Genomic DNA, 18,433 nt, shown 5'->3' with positions numbered 1-18,433 from the left:
ACACCTTTGAAGGCTAGCTGTAGCAGAGTGTGTCAGTTATGCTTATTGATCTGGTTCACCCATCACAATAATGGTGGATTGTTTAAACCTTGAATTATGACCACACAGAGTGAGCAAGCAACCCATTTTAACTTTATTGTTGGTTTAAACTCCGGGATGCTCCTCCCTCAACCCATAGCTCTGTTATCTTGTTTGGAGCTGAGGAGTTTCTCCTATTATTGCTTTAGAAATTTTGTTTGGGATAGATTTCACCTTTTTTCCTTTGCTTTTCCCAGTTTGTGGGACTCTTGCTTGCTTTACTGCAAGGGTTGGAGACACCATGGTGGTGGTCTGAAATGTACTTACACCTATGACTTATTTTGATTTATATAGAAACCAATATTCTTTGAAAAAAGGGGTGGATTTCTATAAACACAAGGGCAAACAATTTATTTGCTATTATTTCATGCTTAAACAGCATGTCAACGGACTTCAGAATTCAAACAGAAAAAAGTGCTTTCCATACTAAAGGAAGGGAGCACTGAGGCAGCTTTTCTATATAAAAAAGCATCTGATAGCAAGAAATATGTATCAGCTGACAAGAAACTGGCGGGAGATGCTCCAGCCAGGTTTAAACAGGCAGTAAACATAAACAAGTTTTCTCTTTATGTTCATCCATAAACATCTTTTGTTTTCATCCCAGTGCAGTACTACTGAACCTGATAAATGGTTTCTGACTCTACTGGGAAAATACAAGGAGAATGTAATGGCTTTGATTAACATGGGCTCAGTAATGACTTTTCAGGGATATTCCCTGAATGTTTTAGCAAACTGTTTGATATCATGTATAATTATCTGAATTTGAGGGGAGGACTTTAACGAGACCACTTCAAGGATATAAATAGAAAAGCCCCTAAAAGATCAGCAATGGTGAGACCAGGTGTATATTGCTGAATATGACTTAAAAACATAGAAATATAGAAACAGAGCGAGTCAGAAGGGACCTCCTGGGCCATCTAGTCTGCTCCAGCCAGCTCCGCTCACGACATGCCCACCATGTGCATGTCCAGCCTATCTTTGAACACCCGCACCGATGGAGCCTCAACTACTCTCGTGGAAGCCCATTCCACACCCTCGGGGTCCTGAGTGTCAGGAAGTGCTTCCTGGCATCCAAATGGAACCTTGGCTCCCTGAGCTTTGCTCCGTTGGAGCGCGTCCTCTCTTCCTCTGCAGGGGAGAACAGGTCTCTCCCCACCTCCTCTGACACCCCCTCACATACCTGTATGTCGCCAACAGATCCCCTCTGAGTCTCCTCTTCTCCAGGCTGAAGAGACTCAGTTCCCTCAGTCTCTCCTTGTACCTCATCCCCTGCAAACCGGCCACCAACCTTGTGGCCCTACATTGCACTGACTCTAACCTGGCTATATCCTTTCTGTAATGAGGGGCCCAAAACTGAACACGATATTCCAGTTGTGGGTGCACCAGAGTCGTATAGAGTGGCAGTAATACCTCTCTTGATCTAGAAGCCACACTTCTGGCTATGCAACTAAGGGTGGCGTTCGCCCTCTTGACCACCGCGTCACACTGCTGACTCATGTTTAGCCTGCAGTCAACCAGCACCCCGAGGTCCCTTTCACAAGTGCTGCTCTCCGGCCACTTGTCCCCTAACCTGTACTTACGACACCCTTTCCTGTGCCCCAAGTGCAGGACCTTGCACTTATCCACATTGAATGCCATCCTGTTGTCTCCTGCCCACTTCCATAGTCTGTCCAGATCCTTTTGAATCTGGAGTACCTGCTCCTCAGTTGTGGCCACTGCTCCAGTTTTAGTATCACCTGCGAATTTGATCAGCAGACTGGTCACCGGATGTCATGATCTTAGTTTTCTCAATGTTGAGTTTCAAGCCAACTTTTGCGCTCTCCTCTTTTGCCCGCATCAAGAGACTCTTTAGTTCCACCTGCTATAAGTGTTCTTTTTTCAGGTTGTCACTTAACTTTTTGTGGAGCCACACAGGCTTCCTTTGTTGTCTTTTACACTTTTTCTTGTTGGACATTTTTGTAGTTGTGCTTGGAGAATCTTCATTTCCAGGAGTTCCCACCCCTCTTTGTGTCCTTTTTCCTTAAGAGTGAGCTGCCATGGCACTCTGCTAACTTCACACAGCAACCATCGAATCCATGGGTGCTCAAACAGCGGCCCGCAGGCTGGATGTGGCCCACCATGCCCATCTATCCGGCCCGTCCTTTGATTATGTGAGCCCGGGTGTGGCCAGGTCAGGGGCGGCTGGTCCCGATCCCATGCTCACCACCTTGTCCCATCGCGCTTGGGCCTGCCACACCCACCGCCTCACCGCGCCCATCGCACCCACACCCGCCGCTGCCTCACCAGCCCGTGCCCGTTGCCACCACTTTTCAACTGGTCCCCTGTTGAAAAAGTCAGAGGACCCCTGATCTAATCCATGATCAAATTTTTGCTTATGTAACCCATAAAATATTTTTCAGTGAAAATTTGAAAAAAAATTGGAAAATAATTTGCTGCCTTTCCCACTGCACAACCTTAATAGGAAATACTGCATGGTAAAGATGAGTTGAATAACATCGTCTCACAGCAGGCACAATTTCCCTTAGGGAAAATGGTGAGTATCCCAGTAAGATTTTCACCCATCAGCTAAAACAGCAAAACATCAGTCTTATACTGACTGGGCTGCTTCTCATAGTAGAGTAGGAAATGGCCCATAAGAACATTGGAGCAACTCCCCTGTCCAATGTAGGCCTCCAAGTTAAAACATCTCTAACAGGTGGCTGTCCAGGTGCATCTTAAATCCATGGGCTCTCAAAATAACTAGTTCCAGTGTAATATTGCTCTAATAGTCAGGAAGTTGGGGTACTGGTCAACTGCAGGCTAAACATGAGTCAGCAGTGTGACGTGGCAGTCAAGAGGGCAAATGCTACCCTTGGTTGCATAGCCAGAAGTGTGGCTTCTAGATCGAGAGAGGTATTACTACCACTCTATACGACTCTGGTGCGCCCGCAACTGGAGTATTGTGCTCAGGTTTGGGCCCCTCATTGCAGGAAGGATATATTCAGGTTTGAGTCAGTGCAATGTAGGGCCACAAGGTTGGTGGCCGGTTTGCAGGGGAAGCTGCATGAGGCAAGACTGAGGGAACTGGGTCTCTTCAGCCTGGAGGAGACTCAGAGGGGATCTGTTGGCGACATACAAGTATGTGAGGGAGTGTCACGCAGAGGTGGGTAGAGACCTGTTCTCCCCTGCAGAGGAGGGCAGGATGTGTTCCAACGAAGCAAAGCTCAAGGAACCAAGGTTCATTTTGGGTCCAAAGAAGCACATCCTGACAGTTCGGACCCCAAGGTTATGGAATGGGCTTCCATGGGAGGTGGTTGAAGCCCCATTAGTGAGGGTGTTTAAAGATAGGCTGGACATGCACATGGTAGGCATGTCATGAGTGGAGCCAGTGGCCCAGGAGACCTCTCTGACTTACTCTGTTTCTATATTTCTAAGTTTTTTCCTAACATCCAGACAGAATTTGGGTCCTGTAAGTTGAGCCTGTTATTCTATGCCCTGCACTCTGAGATGATTGAGAAGAGATCCCAGCCTTCCCCTGTGTAGCAACCTCAAGTACTAAAGAATGCTATGCCATCTCCCCTTGGGCTAAGAAAGGACTAATTCAGTCTCTCATCACAGGGCTTTGTTTCCAGTCTCTTGCTGGAATCATCCTTGCTGTCCCATTCTGAACTTTGTAGTATTGTTGAGCCAAGTATTCCCCATCTTGGAACAATGCATTTGATTCCTTTTCCTAGGTGCAGAACTTTAATTAATTTAGTTTAATGAAAACATTTATATACCGTCCTTTGCAGCAGCCTCAGGGTGGCTTACAAAAATAAACAATATAAATCACAATATAATATTATAAATAGCATTAAAAACATTCCACAATAAAACACATTAACAATATAGCATAATTAAAGAAAAGAAAGGAAAAAATAAAAGAAAATGAAGATGCGACTGTATACAATTAATGATATTATTAAAATTAATGATATTAGTTATTAAAATGATGGTTAAATAAAAAGGTCTTTACCTGGCACCAGAAAGAGAGACAGCGCCAGGCATACCTCTCTGGGGAGCATATTCCATACTCTGGGTGCCACCGCAGAGAAGGCCCTCCTCTGCATGGATACCCTCCACCTTTATATTTGTTCCTGTTAAATTTCATTCTGCAGTTTTCAGCAGAGCGCTCCAACCTATCACAATCAATTTAAATTTCATTTCTGACTTCCAGAGTATTAGTTAGCTGACAGAATTTTGTGTCATCTGCAAATATAAAATTCATTCCTTGTACCTCCTCACTTAAAATGTTGCTAGGTCCAGGTCTGAACCTTGGTTATTCCACCCATTGTCTTTACCTAGTTTGAGAATGTGCCATTTGTAAGCACTTTGAATCTGATTCTCTAGGCATTTGTGAATTCATTGGTTGTTATTCTGTTTATGCCCAGAATATGCTATTTTGCAAATCAGGATATCATGCAGTCCTTTGCATGATAATATGAGATTATATCTGCAGCATTTCCACTGTCCACCAGGAAAGTCAGCTGATCGCAAAATGGATCAAGATTAGTCTGACAAGATTTGTTCTTGACCAACCCATGTTGGCTTCTAGTAATCACTGCATTGTCTTCAAGGTGAGCATTCTGAGCATTCTTCCTCCAGCTCCTTTATGATTTTAGGATGGAGGACATTGAGCCCCGGAGAATTGAATTCATGCAACTATGAATTCATGCATCTAACATGAATTAGATGATCCTTGACAATTTGCCTGTCAATCTTGAGCTGCCATCCTGCTCCTTAAGCTTGTACTTCCCCTTCATTGGGAAGGTCATAGATCTTCTTCTGGGAGAAGATGAACCAAAGTAGGAACTGAGCACTTTTGCCTTTTCTTTGCCTTATCATTTTGCCATTCACAATTAGTAGTCGTTCCTCTTTTACGATGGACATATCTAAAGAAGGCTTTTTTTGTTGCTTTTAGCATCTCTTGCTAGCCTCACTTCATTGCTCCATCTATATTAATCCATATTTTCTCAACGGGGCTATTAAGTGCATCTGCTGTATTTCTATGCAGAGGTATGTACTTTTAACATGTTGTGTGCCTTCACCACCCTTTCTGTTCCTTCTGTGTTTCTTGAACAGGCTATAGCATTCAAGGGTTGAATTCCAGTCAGGGAGTCATCCAGCCAGTTTCAGTTATACCTATTAGGTTGCATTCACCCTCCTGTATTAAGAGTTCAAGTTCATGTTGATTGTTTCCTATACTCCAGGTGGTAGTATATTGACATCAAAGACCATGTGCTTTATACTCCAGTTTTCCTGCTACATTTTTTAGAAGACTATTAGAGCAGCTCTCTCTGTTGTGATGCATAAGCCTCTCGCTCTTGTTACACCCAGGTGTACTTCTCCTTCTCCTGTAAGGTTCTGTTTAAAATTCTCTGGATAAACTTCATGCTGTGGCCAAACACATTCTTTCTAGTTCTTGTAAGGTCTTGCCAGTAGTCCATCTTCCAGGAATTGTAGTCTGCAGTCCTGCAAACCAAATTCTTCATGTCAGCAATACCTTTGTAGCCAAACATTTACTTGGAGTATTTTAATTTCCCCGTCCATTCCTCTTCTTCAAACTGGAAGGACAGAAAACTATCTGAGCATCAAAGTTCTTGACTTTCCTTTTTGAGGATGAGGCCAGGGATTTAGGGGCAAAGATTAGAGTAATCCCCCTAGAAATTGAGGAGCTCCTCAGGGCACTGAATTTAACAAAGGCACGGGCCCTGTCATGTTACACCCCAGAGTACTTAGAGAATTTGCAAGGGTTCTCTCACGCCCACTGGCCTCCATGTGTGAGACCTCGTGAAGAATGGGTGAAGTTCCAGAGGACTGGAGGGTGGCATCAGTGGTCCCAATTTTCAAAAAGGGTAGTAGAGGGGACATGGGGAATTACAGACTGGTTAGCCTTACATCCACTGTAGGAAAGACAATGGAAAGGCTCATAACAGTGAGAGATCTAGTAACCCTAAATAGGGAAGGGAGGTTGGCGGCCATGCGACATGGCTTCTGCAAAAACAGGACCTGCCAGACAAACTTTGTGGGATTCTATGAAAAGGTCTCAAGGTGGCTAGATGGAGGGAATGTGCTGGATGTGGTTTATCTGGATTTCAGCAAGGCCTTTGATAAATTGCTGCATGATATTCTGGTTGAGAAACTGAGGAGTATTGGGATACACCAGAGTACTGTCCGATGGATTAGGGCATGGTCAACCGACTGAAAGCAGAGGGTAACTAATAAGTGGGGAATCATCGGGATGGTGGCCAGTGACAAGCGGAGTCCCCCAGAACTCTGTCCTGGGACCAATTCTGTTCAATCTTTTCATCAACGACCTGGAAGAGGGGGTGACCAGTCTGATGATAAAATTCACAAACAATACTAAAATGGGGGCAGTGGTCACAACTGAGGAACAGGTAATCAGGATCCAGAAGGATCTGGACAGACTATGGAAGTGGGCGGGGGATAACCAGATGGCATTCAGTGTGGATAAGTGCAAAGTCTTGCACTTGGTCCATAGGAATGGGTGTCATAATTACAGGTTAGGGGACACAGCAGCACTTGTGGAAGGGAGGGCACTGGTCGACTGCAGGCTAAACATGAGTCAGCAGTGTGATGCGGTGGTCAAGAGTGGAACCAAGGTTCAATTTGGATGCCAGGAAGTCCTTCCGGACAATTAGGACCATGAGGGTATGGAATGGGCTTCCATGGGAGGTGGTTGAAGCCCCACTGGTGTAAGTGTTCAAGGATAGGATGGACATGTACAAGGTAGGCATGTCATGAGCAGAGCTGGCTAGAGCCGGGGATCAGACTAGATGGCCTGGGAGACTCCTGACTCACTCTGTTTCTATGTTTCTTAAAGCTTCAGCTCCACTTAGCAGTGTCATTTCTTCCCACATATATAAGAAGACTGGGCCAATGACTTTTTCCAATGAGTCTTGCCTTCTCATAGCATGTCCAAATTAGAACAACTTCATTTTCATCTTTTTTGCTTCCAGGGGAAGTTCTGACTTGATCTGATCTCAGGCCCACTTGTTTTGTCTTTCTGTCACTCCAGGAGAGCAAAGCTGTCCCTCAGAATTCCATTTCAAAGCACATCTATTTTCTTCCTTCCATCTTTCTTCACTGTCCAGCTTTTACATCACCTGACAGAGTCATTTGTTCCCACATGTAAAAGAATGAACGGATACTTGTCAGTGGACTTTAAGAGCCTTAGCAATCTTTTAGTTATATCAGTAATTTGTCTTCCAGGGAGGCAGCATACCTGATGAGTCCATCAGTCTTCCTGACATACATGTGTTTCCATCCCATGCAACAGGGAGTCTCTTACAACGAACACTCCTCATGTCTTATTCTTGGAAGCCCTGCTATCATTGCTAATACTCGGCTGACCTTCAGCCTCTTGTTCGGTGTTGCACGGGGCGACTTGCAGTTCTTCCACAGCAGGCTGTTCTCCAGTCTCATTCCTGAGTAACCGAAAGTGGTTCCATAGTTCCACTGCTTCCACTGGTGCAGACTGTCTTCTAGTTCTGCTCCTGTCACCCTTTTCCAGGGAGTTGCCCTTCCCTCAGGATTCTCCTTTTCTGCCTCACCTTACTGTCACACTTCTAGCTTCTCTGCTATACTCAGCTGTTTCAATTCCACTGCTCTCTCTCAAACTCTTCTTTTATTTCCTTGAGAGTGGAGACTCACTGCTCTAGTGCTCTTAACTTTTCTTCCAACAGGGCTACTAGTATGCACTTGTTGCATGTGGACATCATGTTGACCTCTGGCAAGCAAACAATCATTACACAGACACTGCAGGTCAAAACCACTGGTGAACCTTCTCAGTCCATTCTTGCTGCTACCATTTTGATTCTAGCTTGTTGGGCCTGTTGTGGCAATCGGTTCTTCCTTCTGTCTTCCTTGAAGTCCTTCCCTACCCAGTCCTACCAGTACATGGGAATGTGTCACAAGAAAGAAAATAAAGTGTGTGAGTGTGGGGAAGGGAGGAACCTAAGGAGTTAAAAGGGGGAAAAAAGCTAGAAATCTCCCCTGTCAAACTTTTGTTAGCTATTCCTGTTTGCTCTCTTTGCTCATTCTCTCTCACAGCAGCTTGGCTTCTTCTATCCTAGAGTCACCAGACCAGCTGAGGCAGCTTCCTCTGATCTGCTTGGCTAGGAGTCAGAAACCAGTCAGCTGGCACTTCAGCTGTCCTCTGTGATTTCTCGAAGATAATAGGCAGTGGTTTTGAGTTATTTTGGCAGTTTATTATACTCAAGTGTTCTTTAACCATTTGCCCTCTTTCTCCACTAATATTTGATCTGTATTTGGATACCTTGGCATGTAATATCTGACAAAATACTAATATTCATGGATTTAGGTATAAATCCTTAGAAGTTAATCTTATTGCTTATGTAGATGACTGGACATGCACATGGTAGGCATGTCATGAGCAGAGAAGGATGAAGCCAAGGGTCAGACTAGATGGCCCGAGAGACCCCTACTGACTCGCTCTATTTCTATGATCTTCTACTGTTTATTTTACACCAGTCATCTATTCATTAAAATTCTATCTATGGAATAGGATAAGTAAAATTAAAATTAATGTGGTACCTCAAATTGTTTATGTAGTATTCTTTTACTTACAGTAAAGAAACTTAATACTTAGTTTTGTAAATGTCTATGGCATTGTATTCTGCTATAAATATTTTTGAAAGACACAGAACTTTCCAGTAAAGAGGAAGGATTTGGTTTCACTGATCTTTCTGTATATCATCTAGTTTATCTGTTAACTTGTACTACTTTTTGTTTATCCAGCTCAAATTAGGATATCTACTGCATTCTTTCCTTTCTAGCAAGTGTGTAAGGGACCAGGCAATTCTAGTTAAGATTTGAGAAATTGATAATGACAGGGGCTGCATTAAAGGGATGGTGTCAACTGTACTTTTAGACCAAGTATAGCGCAATGGTGGGGTTGAACTTACGTCTACTTTTACTGATGGAGCCACATGGATGAGTATCTGCCATATAAATCTCTATCTGCTAATACCAGAGAAACATAGCTGAAAATTGGCATTTATTGATTTCTCATCTATGTGGTAGAGGGGATGCCAAGGGTTTGGCACCTACTGGTCGGCAAATGTGGTGGGAATGTGTTAAGATGCAAAAATTCTGGACAGCAGTTTTCACTGAGATTACTTGGACTGTAAAAACAGAAGTACCTGTTGACTCTGAATTGGCCCTACCGAATGTATTTGTTGTAAGCCGCCCCGAGGCTTCGGCGAATGGGGCGGCATAAAAATGTTTTAATAAATAAATAAAAAGAATATAAATATGAAACATAAGGAGCTAATGTCACAACTTCTATTTGCTGCTAGAAAAGTAAAAGCGTCACAATGAAAGGATTTTAAAATTACAGATTTGAATGAGTGGTAGAATCTGGTATGGAAGGCAGCAAAAATGAAAGCATTGCCACAGAAATTGCAGGTTATGGGAGGCCAACAAATGTTTGCTTCTTTTGAGACTGGTGACCATTTACTGAATATTCAACTAACATAACTGAATATGGGAGGACAGTACAAATAAGTTATAAATAATGGTTGTTGTAACAGTTTCTGTATAACCAATATGCAGCCTGAAGGATTATTATATAGTTATTTTATGTAACTAGATCTAGGGGCAGAGAGGAAAGGAATATAGATAATATTAAATATATGTTTATTTATTTATTTATAACATTTTTATGCCGCACCCATCACCGAAGCCTCAGGGCGGCTTACAAAGAAAATAAATAAACAAAGAATAGAATAACATTAAAACTTGGAGTTTCTCAGCCATAATTTAAAACCACAAATAAAACAACCGATTAACAATTAAAATATCATTTAAATAAAAAGGTCTTGGCCTGGTGCTGAAAAACAAATAACGATGGTGCCAGGCGGACCTCTCTGGGGAGCGCGTTCCATAGGTGGGGCACCACCGCAGAGAAGGCCCTCCTCTGGGTACTCACCCTCCGAATATCCTTCACAGAGGGCTCCCAGAGAAGGGCCTCCCCCGCCGATCTCAGGGGGCAGGAGGGCATATATGGACGCAAGCGCTCCTTTAGATAACCAGGTCTCAAGCCGTTGAGGGCTTTATAGGTGATAACCAACACCTTGAATTGGGCCCGGACTTCAATGGGGAGCCAGTGAGCTGACGGAGGACTGGGGTTATATGAGAACAACGCCCAGTCCCCGTCAGCCACCTGGCAGCTGTATTTTGCACCAATTGAAGTATCCGGACCGTCTTCAAGGGCAGCCCCACGTAGAGCACATTACAGAAATCTAATTGGGAAGTTACAAATGCATGTGTCATATGTTTCCAAATGTTTGTTTTTCTTCAGTTTTCAATCAAAGAAAAATATAAAAAATAAAAAACTACAGATATGTATGTTCTTAATTAACTAATAATTTCTTGGAATTTAACACCTCCATGCCCTTTTGGCATCAAAAACTCTAACATCAGAAAGACAAATGGCCACTTGCAATAACACAGTGGTAGGGAGGAACTGGATGAAACTTTCAGTGTTTGAACCGATAGTTTTTAAGCGCAATTTATCAATGGAGAAACATATGGATATTTGGACTGCCTTTGCTGAAGTGTGTGTACAATTATCTTTAATACTAGGAGTATGTCTTCCTGCATATAAATCTGTATGTATGTATGTATATATCCTGCCTTTTTTCTTACAAAGATCTCATAGCAGCTGACATAACTCTCCTCCCCCTGCTCTCAATCTGCTGTAAGCTGCCCAGACAGACTTTGGCTATTGGGCCGGCAAATAATATTGAAGATATAAATCTTATCCCCACAACAACAACCCTGTGGGGTTGGGCTGTGTGAATGGCCCAAATATATATATGCTATGTTTTCATTGCAATCAACTGATTTATGTTTCATATAAGAAAAATTGCAACTTTTTACTAACCTTCTTTCCCTGTTTAAATTCTGGTTTTGGCTTTGATTTCAAAATGCAACATTACCCGCCCCGCCCCAGCAACCCAGAGTGCTGAGTTTGCACGACATGAGGCTCCTGGGTTGTTTATTAAAGTGTAAGCAAAGCAAAAGCAGCGAGCAGTTGGCATATGATGAGCTTGCTTACTCCCATGCAGTCCAAATAACCCATGGTTCAAACTACCATTGGCTGCACAAACCAGGTCACTGTTTGGTATATTCTTGTATAAATTACCTGGTTTGTACTTTTTCCTACATGTTTCTCTCAGCATCTTCAATTTCTTTCTGTGAGACAGGCATTCTGCTGAGTTCAGTAAACAGATGATTTTGCATTTGGGGCTAAGTAACCCCTCTACACTGCACTCTGTTCCTTCCCTGAAGACACAGTTCTATGCAGATGAGCAGAGACCTCCATACTCAGAGGAGCAAGAAAGGTGACATCTGTGGTCATTGCCTCCCCATTCCTCCTACTCTGCATTTTCATGGGATGGATGTTGGCCATTTAGTAGGGGTGTTTGAGAAAGGGAAGGAGGCTGGAATGGCTGCAGCGGCCTCATGCCCTGGCCTCTGGTCTTTTCCCACCCTCTCTCCTGAAACACTCCTGTTAATCCCTGCAAGAGATTCCTTCCCAGCCTCATGGAGTGACCAGTGCGCTTCATTTGGCAGCAGCTGTGAGGGAGAGGGCTGGAGCGCCACTCCTCACACTGACGCTGGGGCTGCAAATCCCATCCTCTAGCCCCGGGGGCAGCATCAGGTGAGGACCTAATTGTTCCCAACATGCTTATCTCTAGCTGCATCAATCTGCCTTCTGTGAAATGGGCATCCTGTGACTGGCCACACCTACGGTAATTCTAACATGCCCAGCAGCCCCAAAAGGTTGGGTATCCCAGATTCCCTTATGCCAAATTTTCACAAATACCTACCTGCCAATGTTATGTGTCGCCATTATATATAGCACTTCTGTTGTTTTTCGACGTACAGTGCTGTTTTCATCTAAAAGCAACTTTTTCAAATTATCTAGAAATCCTGAAAGACATAATTTTATATATTTATTTGGTTTATGTCTTGTTCTTCCAACAAGTTTTCAGGACACCTTACAGCAAGTTAAACCTATGAATGTAAAATATCAAAACAAAAGCAATCGAACAGGTCAGAAAATCAGAAAGCGCGTCAAGCCCGTCAGCGGAACGAAACGCGGGCACCCGACGGGCACTTCCTGCGGAGCCCTCGCGCCGCGCGGGGCAAGGGAAGGCGCCCCCGCGCAGGCCTCAGCGCGACGCCCTGCCTCGTCCGGGGGCTTCGCAGAGTCCCCCGCAGGGTCCGCGGGCCCTTGCCCCGGAAGCCCCGGGCCAAGGGGCCCTTCCGGAGCCCTGCCGAGCCGGGGCCCGCCGGCGCCCGCCGCCCCTGTGTGGAGCCCGGCCGGCCGGCGGGCAGTGGCCGGGCCGGCGGGGCGTTCGTCGCCTCTCTTACCGATGCGGACGGCCTCGTAGGCGTTCTCCGGGTCGTGCACCAGGTCGCACAGCGCCATCAGCGCGCGCTGCCGCGTCAGCAGCTCGGCGGCCTGCAGCTCCTCGTTGAGCTTCGGGAGCGCCCTCCGGCCGAAGGCGACCGGGGCCTTGGTGGGGTCGAGGTGCGGGGGCAGCTGCGCGGAGATGCGCGGGTGCGCCATCCCGGCCCGGCCCGCCGCCTCGGCCTCGCACGCACCCCGCGCCGTTGCCAGGCGACGCGTCGCCGCCGGAACCCTGCGGAGCGCCGCGGGCGGCGGGGCGTGGGCGCCGCGCTCCCGGCCAAAGGGCGGCCTGCCGCTGCTTCGCGTCCGCGCGGTGGCCGGTGGAGGCTTCGCCGTGCGGAGAAAGCCCCGATGCGATTAGGTTTCGCCCCGCCATGGAGAGCCGGGGCGGGCGGGCCAAGCCAAAGTGCGATGAACTCCTTGCGTAAAAAATCCGTGCCAGAGGCGCAGGCTAAGGACGCCTGCGAACAGCAGCTAGGCCTGCGGCTTGTCAGTATCGCTATTAACCGCATCACGCGAAGCGCCCCTTGAAGCAAAATGCGATAGCCCGGAATTGGCAGCTTGCGGCCAGCCCAAAGCATGAGCGGCACCCAAATGGATGGGAGCGACACCCCGTGCCTCACAACTTCTTCAGGCAACTACAGGCAAATGCCTACTCTGGACACATAACTGGGCAGGTGTCATCTAATGGGGCCCCAAATACCATGAAATCATGCACCAGTTCTTTTTTCAGGCGATAGGACACATTTTGAGAATGGCCTGGGATTGGGGACTTTTTCACATGAGAAAAACCAGCCAAATTCAACAGTCACAAAACTAGATGGGAGCAAAGGAATATACCATAAACCACTCAACCTTACAACCAAAGGCAAGTTTAATATCTCTTACAATAACATAAAAATCAAAATAGCCTGCAAAAGCAACAAAGAGACTCAATAGCATTTGCTTTCATTCAATCATTCTGTCATCAAACTGCCCACCTTACTTTCCCTTAGAGACTGAACCCAGGGCTCTCCTATGTTAGCCCAGGAAATTGGAAGTGAAGGCCAGTGTCCCAACTAACACGCCCCATGATTAACAACGTCATGCAAGTCCAGAAGCAGTGCTTGCTGGCAGCTTTGCACCCACCCATTCCCTAAGTCTGTGGGACCCAAATCCAGATGAGGCAGATGGTGTGTCTGGGACTCATGAAGGACCCCCTGCTGCTTGGGCCCTGCCTTGCTTGAGGGTGCACCGGAGCCCTGTGGTTTCTGCACAAGTTTTGCAGCGCATTCCTCCCATGCAGTTACACAGAGCTGAGGAATCTGAGTGGGATGGTGTAAACTGCTGACCTGCAACAGCAGCGGGTTGGACCCAATGGCCTTCCTGGCCTCTTCTGAAGGACAATCCTGTGTTTCTGGGCCACTAGGAGGAAGAGTGTCCCAGGTGAAGAATGGGGATCCAGCTGGAGAAGGCACCCCAGATGGTAGCACTTTCAGCAGGAAAGTGAAGCAGAGAGGAGCAGGGGGTCAGATAAGGTGATTACCCCCCCCCCACATCCCTGTTAGAAGCACAAGGGGGAAGTAACATTTTTGATGGACTCAGGTGATAAATATTCTGTGTTCACAAATTAAATTGGTTGAAAGAATGGAGGGAGGGTGAAGGTGATTGGAGTAGGAGGAGAGCTTTGGACTGGAAAGATGCAGGTCAGGTGAGAGGAGGTCATGTTGGTATGGTAGACGAAAGAAAGTCCTGTTGGCTAGGATGAGTAGGAGGGGAAGCCAGTGCTGTCTGGGCCACCATGGAGGGATGAGGATGGCATCAGTATGGTCCTGAGAGATCTTTGCAAGGACCTTCGGAATCAGGGAACATGGCAGAAAGAGAATAGTTTCCCGCTCCAAGGGAAAGGAGAAAGGCGTCTCCGAGGGAGTGAATGCTAGGCCAGTCCTTGAGTAGAAACAGTCGCATACCATGTTGCATTCAGTAGCGAATAGGTTTACCTGGGAAACACCCCAATGATTCCACAGGATTTGGAGGACTGTGGGGTGAAGTTCTCATTTGTGACATTTGATGGAAGTCCTGCTAAGGGAGTCTGTGGGGACATTGCTGCTACCTGCCACATATAGGACCGTCAAACTGGTCTGCTTGATGATACACCAGTGCCAGAAGGTGGTGGCGAGGGAGGCAAGCTGGTTTGACATGATTCCACCTTGCTTGTTTATATATGCTATAACTGTGGTATTGTCTGTGAGAACTCTGACATGGTGACCTCGAATGTGAGTCTGGAAGGCAACAAGGGCCTTCTTGATTGCCAAGAGTTCCAAGAAATTGATATGGTGGTGACCTTCTTGGAGGCTCCATCTGGACTGAATGATAGCTTGGCCGCAATGAGCACCCTATCTGAGGAGGGAGGCATCTGTTACAACAGTCACTTGAGGGTCCCAAGGAGAGAAGGGGACTCCAATTGCTAGGTTGGCCTCCTCTGTCCACCAATATAGAAACATAGAAACAGAGCGAGTAAGAAGGGGTCTCCCCGAGCCATATAGTCTGACCTCCAGCACTAGCCGGCTCCGCTCACGACATGCCCACCATGTGGACATCCAGTCTATCCTCGAACACCCTCACCGATGGGGCCTCAACGACCACTCATGGAAGCCCATTCCACACCCTCGGGGTCCTAACTGCCAGGAAGTGCTTCCTGGCATCTAAATGAAACCTTGGCTCCCTGAGCTTTGCTCCGTTGGAGCGTGTCCTGCCTTCCTCTGCAGGGGAGAACAGGTCTCTACCCTCCTCCTCTGACACCCCCTCACATACCTGTATGTTGCCAACAGATTCCCTCTGAGTCTCCTCTTCTCCAGGCAGAAGAGACCCAGTTCCCTCAGTCTCGCCTCATACCCCATCCCCTGCAAACCGGCCACCAACCTTGTGGCCCTACGCTGCACTGACTCTAGTCTGGCTATATCCTTTCTGTAATGAGAGGCCCAAAACTGAACACAATACTCCAGTTGCGGGTGCACCAGAGTCGTGTAGAGTGGTAGTAATACCTCTCTTGATCTAGAAGCCACACTTCTGGCTATGCAACCAAGGGTGGCATTCACCCTCTTGACCGCTGCGTCACACTACTGACTCATGTTCAGCCTGCAGTCAGCCAGCACCCCGAGGTCCCTTTCGCAAGTGCTGCTCTCCAGCCACTTGTCCCCTAACCTGTACTTATGACACCTATTCCTGTGCCCCAAGTGCAAGACCTTGCACTTATCCACATTGAACGCCATCCTGTTGTCTCCTGCCCACTTCCATAGTCCAGATCCTTTTGAATCTGGAGTACCTGCTCCTCAGTTGTGGCCACTGCTCCAGTTTTAGTGTCATCTGTGACTTTGTTCAGCAGACTGTTCACCCCTTCTTCCATGTCATAGATGAAAAGATTAAACAGGATCGGCCCCCAGACAGAGCCCTGGGGGACCCCACTTGCCACTGGCTGCCATCCCGATGATTCCCCACTAACAGTGGGGAATCATTCCCCTTCTGCTTTCGGTCAGTCAACCATGCCCTAATCCACCGGACAGTGCTTTGGTGTACCCCAAAACTCCTCAGTTTCTCCACCAGGATATCATGGGGCACTTTGTCAAAGGTCCTGCTGAAATCCAGGTAAACCACATCCACTGCATCCCCTCCATCTAGCCATCTCGAAACCTTGTCATAGAATTCCACAAGGTTTGTCTGGCAGGACCTGTTTTTGCAGAAGCTGTGTTGTGTGGCTGTCAGCCTCCCTTCCCTATCTAGCATCACTAGATCTCTCTCTATTATGAGTCTTTCCACTGTTTTTCCTACAATGGACGTAAGGCTAACCGGTCTATAATTCCCCATGTCCCTTCTACTACCCTTTTTGAAAATTGGGACCACTGATGCCACCCTCCAGTCCTCTGGAACTTCACCCATTCTCCATGAGGCCTCAAAACTGGAGGCCAGTGGGCGTGAGAGAACCCCTGCCAACTCTCTAAGTACTCTCGGGTGTAACCCGTCAGGGCCTGGCGCCTTTGTAATATCCAATGCCCTGAGGAGCCCCTCGACTTCAAGGGGGGTGACTCTAATCTGTGCCCCTAAGTCCCCAGCCTCATCTAATCTCCTATGCAGATATCCCCCGTCCTGCTTTGGGGAGAACACAGAGGCAAAATAGTCATTTAGCATCTGTGCCTGTTCCCTCATATCAGTCACTGGATCTCCTTCCTCCTTATTAGTGGTCCCACCACTTGTCTCCCCTTCCTCTTCCTATTTACATGCTGAAAGAAACCCTTTTTGTTGCTCTTGATGTTCTTGGCAAGTCTCAGCTCGTAATTAGCCTTAGCCTTGCAAAGAATCCTTCTGCAACAGGCCTCCTCCTCCCGGTATACCCTTTTGTCTATTTGCCCCAGTACCCATTTCCTACGGAGGTTCCTCTTTCTCTAATCCCTCTAACCACCTCCTTTCGCATCCATGGCAGCACTCTCCTCCACCTCCCCACCTTACTGACTAGAGGTATCGTCAAGGCTTGCGCCTCCAAAACCTCCGTTTTGAGTGCCATCCACCCCTCCTCAACTCGCTTACCTTCCAGTAACCCATCCCAGGAGACTTTCCCCAGTCTGGCCTTCAGTTGGCCCTCTTGAAGTCCCAGTTTCTAGTGCTCGACCTGCTGCCCGTCCGCAGTCCCCTGATCTCAAAGCAAAAGATGGAGTGATCACTCGCATCCAGAGCTCCCCTAATCTGTACTTCATCTATCAGCTCCTCTTTATTGGTCAAGACCAAGTCAAGGTTGTTTTCCCCTCTCGTCACCTCTTGGACCCTCTGTGTGAAAAACCCTCCCTCAATAGCTTCTAGGAAGCGACGTGACCTGGCTGTCACCGCCGAGTGAGTCTCCCAACTAATATCCGGGAGACTGAAGTCTCCCATAATTACTGTGTCTCTCCCCCAAGATATCCTGAGAATCTGGCCTGTCAGGACACCATCCAGGGTCTCAAGTTTACCTGGAGGGCGATAACATACCCCCACTGTCAGGTCTCTTTCCCTGTCAAGTTTCCCCCAGACTGCCTCTACCGAAACCTCATCTGTGCTGCATTCTATCTCACTGCATCCTATCTGTTCCCTGATGTATAAAGCCACGCCCCCACCTCTCTTTCCCTTCCTGTCCTTTCTAAAAAGGTGATGCCCTTCTATGTTCACATTCCAGATTTGCCTTTCATCCCACCAAGTTTCTGTGATTCCCACCAGGTCATACCCTCCTATTCCCAGGAGAGCTTCAAGCTCTTCCTGCTTATTACCCATGCTCCTAGCATTGGTGTACATGCACCTCAACCCCTTCCCTCCGCTTCCTTTCCTTGGAGTTCCCAGCCTCCTCCTTCCTCCCATCCCCCCTGATACCTGGCCCCTCTCTGTAGGAGTCCTGTCAGTCCCTGCAGTACCTCTAAAACCCTGCTCCCAGAGCCCTGATCTTCCCCCACACTTGTCCAGTGCAGACACGTTCCTGGGGGGCCTGACCCCCCCCCGGCTCAGTTTAAAGTCTTCTGGACGAAGCTCGCTAGAGCATCTCCAAAGGACCTTTTCCCCATCCTCGTGAGGTGTAACCCGTCCCTTGCCACAAGTCCATTGGCAAGAAACCGAGTGCCGTGGTCAAGCAACCCGAAGCGTTCCTTCTGGCACCACACCCTAAGTCAGTCGTTCACCTCGGAGACCCTCCTGTCCCTTCCTGGCCCCAATCCCCAGACCAGTAAGATTGATGAGAAGGCCACTTGGGCCTTTAGCTCTCCGAGTTTCTTCTCCAAGGCCTCAAAGTCCCTGGTGACCCCAACCACACCCTGCCTGGCCACATTGTTTGTGCTCACATGGATCACCAGGAATGGCTGGTGACCCTCAGAGCAAACA

General features: G+C 47.3%; 1 protein-coding gene across 1 annotated transcript in view; it reads right to left on the bottom strand.

The window, feature by feature from the left end:
• The window catches only part of RSPH14 (radial spoke head 14 homolog), a 133,159-nt gene extending 120,438 nt beyond the window's left edge, over positions 1-12,721 (bottom strand). Inside the window, exons 1-2 of the mRNA XM_044444424.1 lie at positions 12,523-12,721; positions 11,976-12,078 (exon numbers count right to left, since the gene is read on the bottom strand). Coding sequence (XP_044300359.1) covers positions 11,976-12,078; positions 12,523-12,721 — 302 coding nt within the window. The remainder of the gene's footprint in view (positions 1-11,975; positions 12,079-12,522) is intronic.
• Between the last annotated feature and the right edge of the window lie 5,712 nt (positions 12,722-18,433).

Source organism: Varanus komodoensis, unplaced genomic scaffold (genome assembly GCF_004798865.1).
Source record: "Varanus komodoensis strain SLA01 unplaced genomic scaffold, ASM479886v1 scaffold44_3, whole genome shotgun sequence".
Classification (NCBI taxonomy): Eukaryota; Metazoa; Chordata; class Lepidosauria; order Squamata; family Varanidae; genus Varanus; species Varanus komodoensis.
Note: the sequence above shows the minus strand (reverse complement) of the source record. Positions and strands in the feature narration are given on the sequence as shown.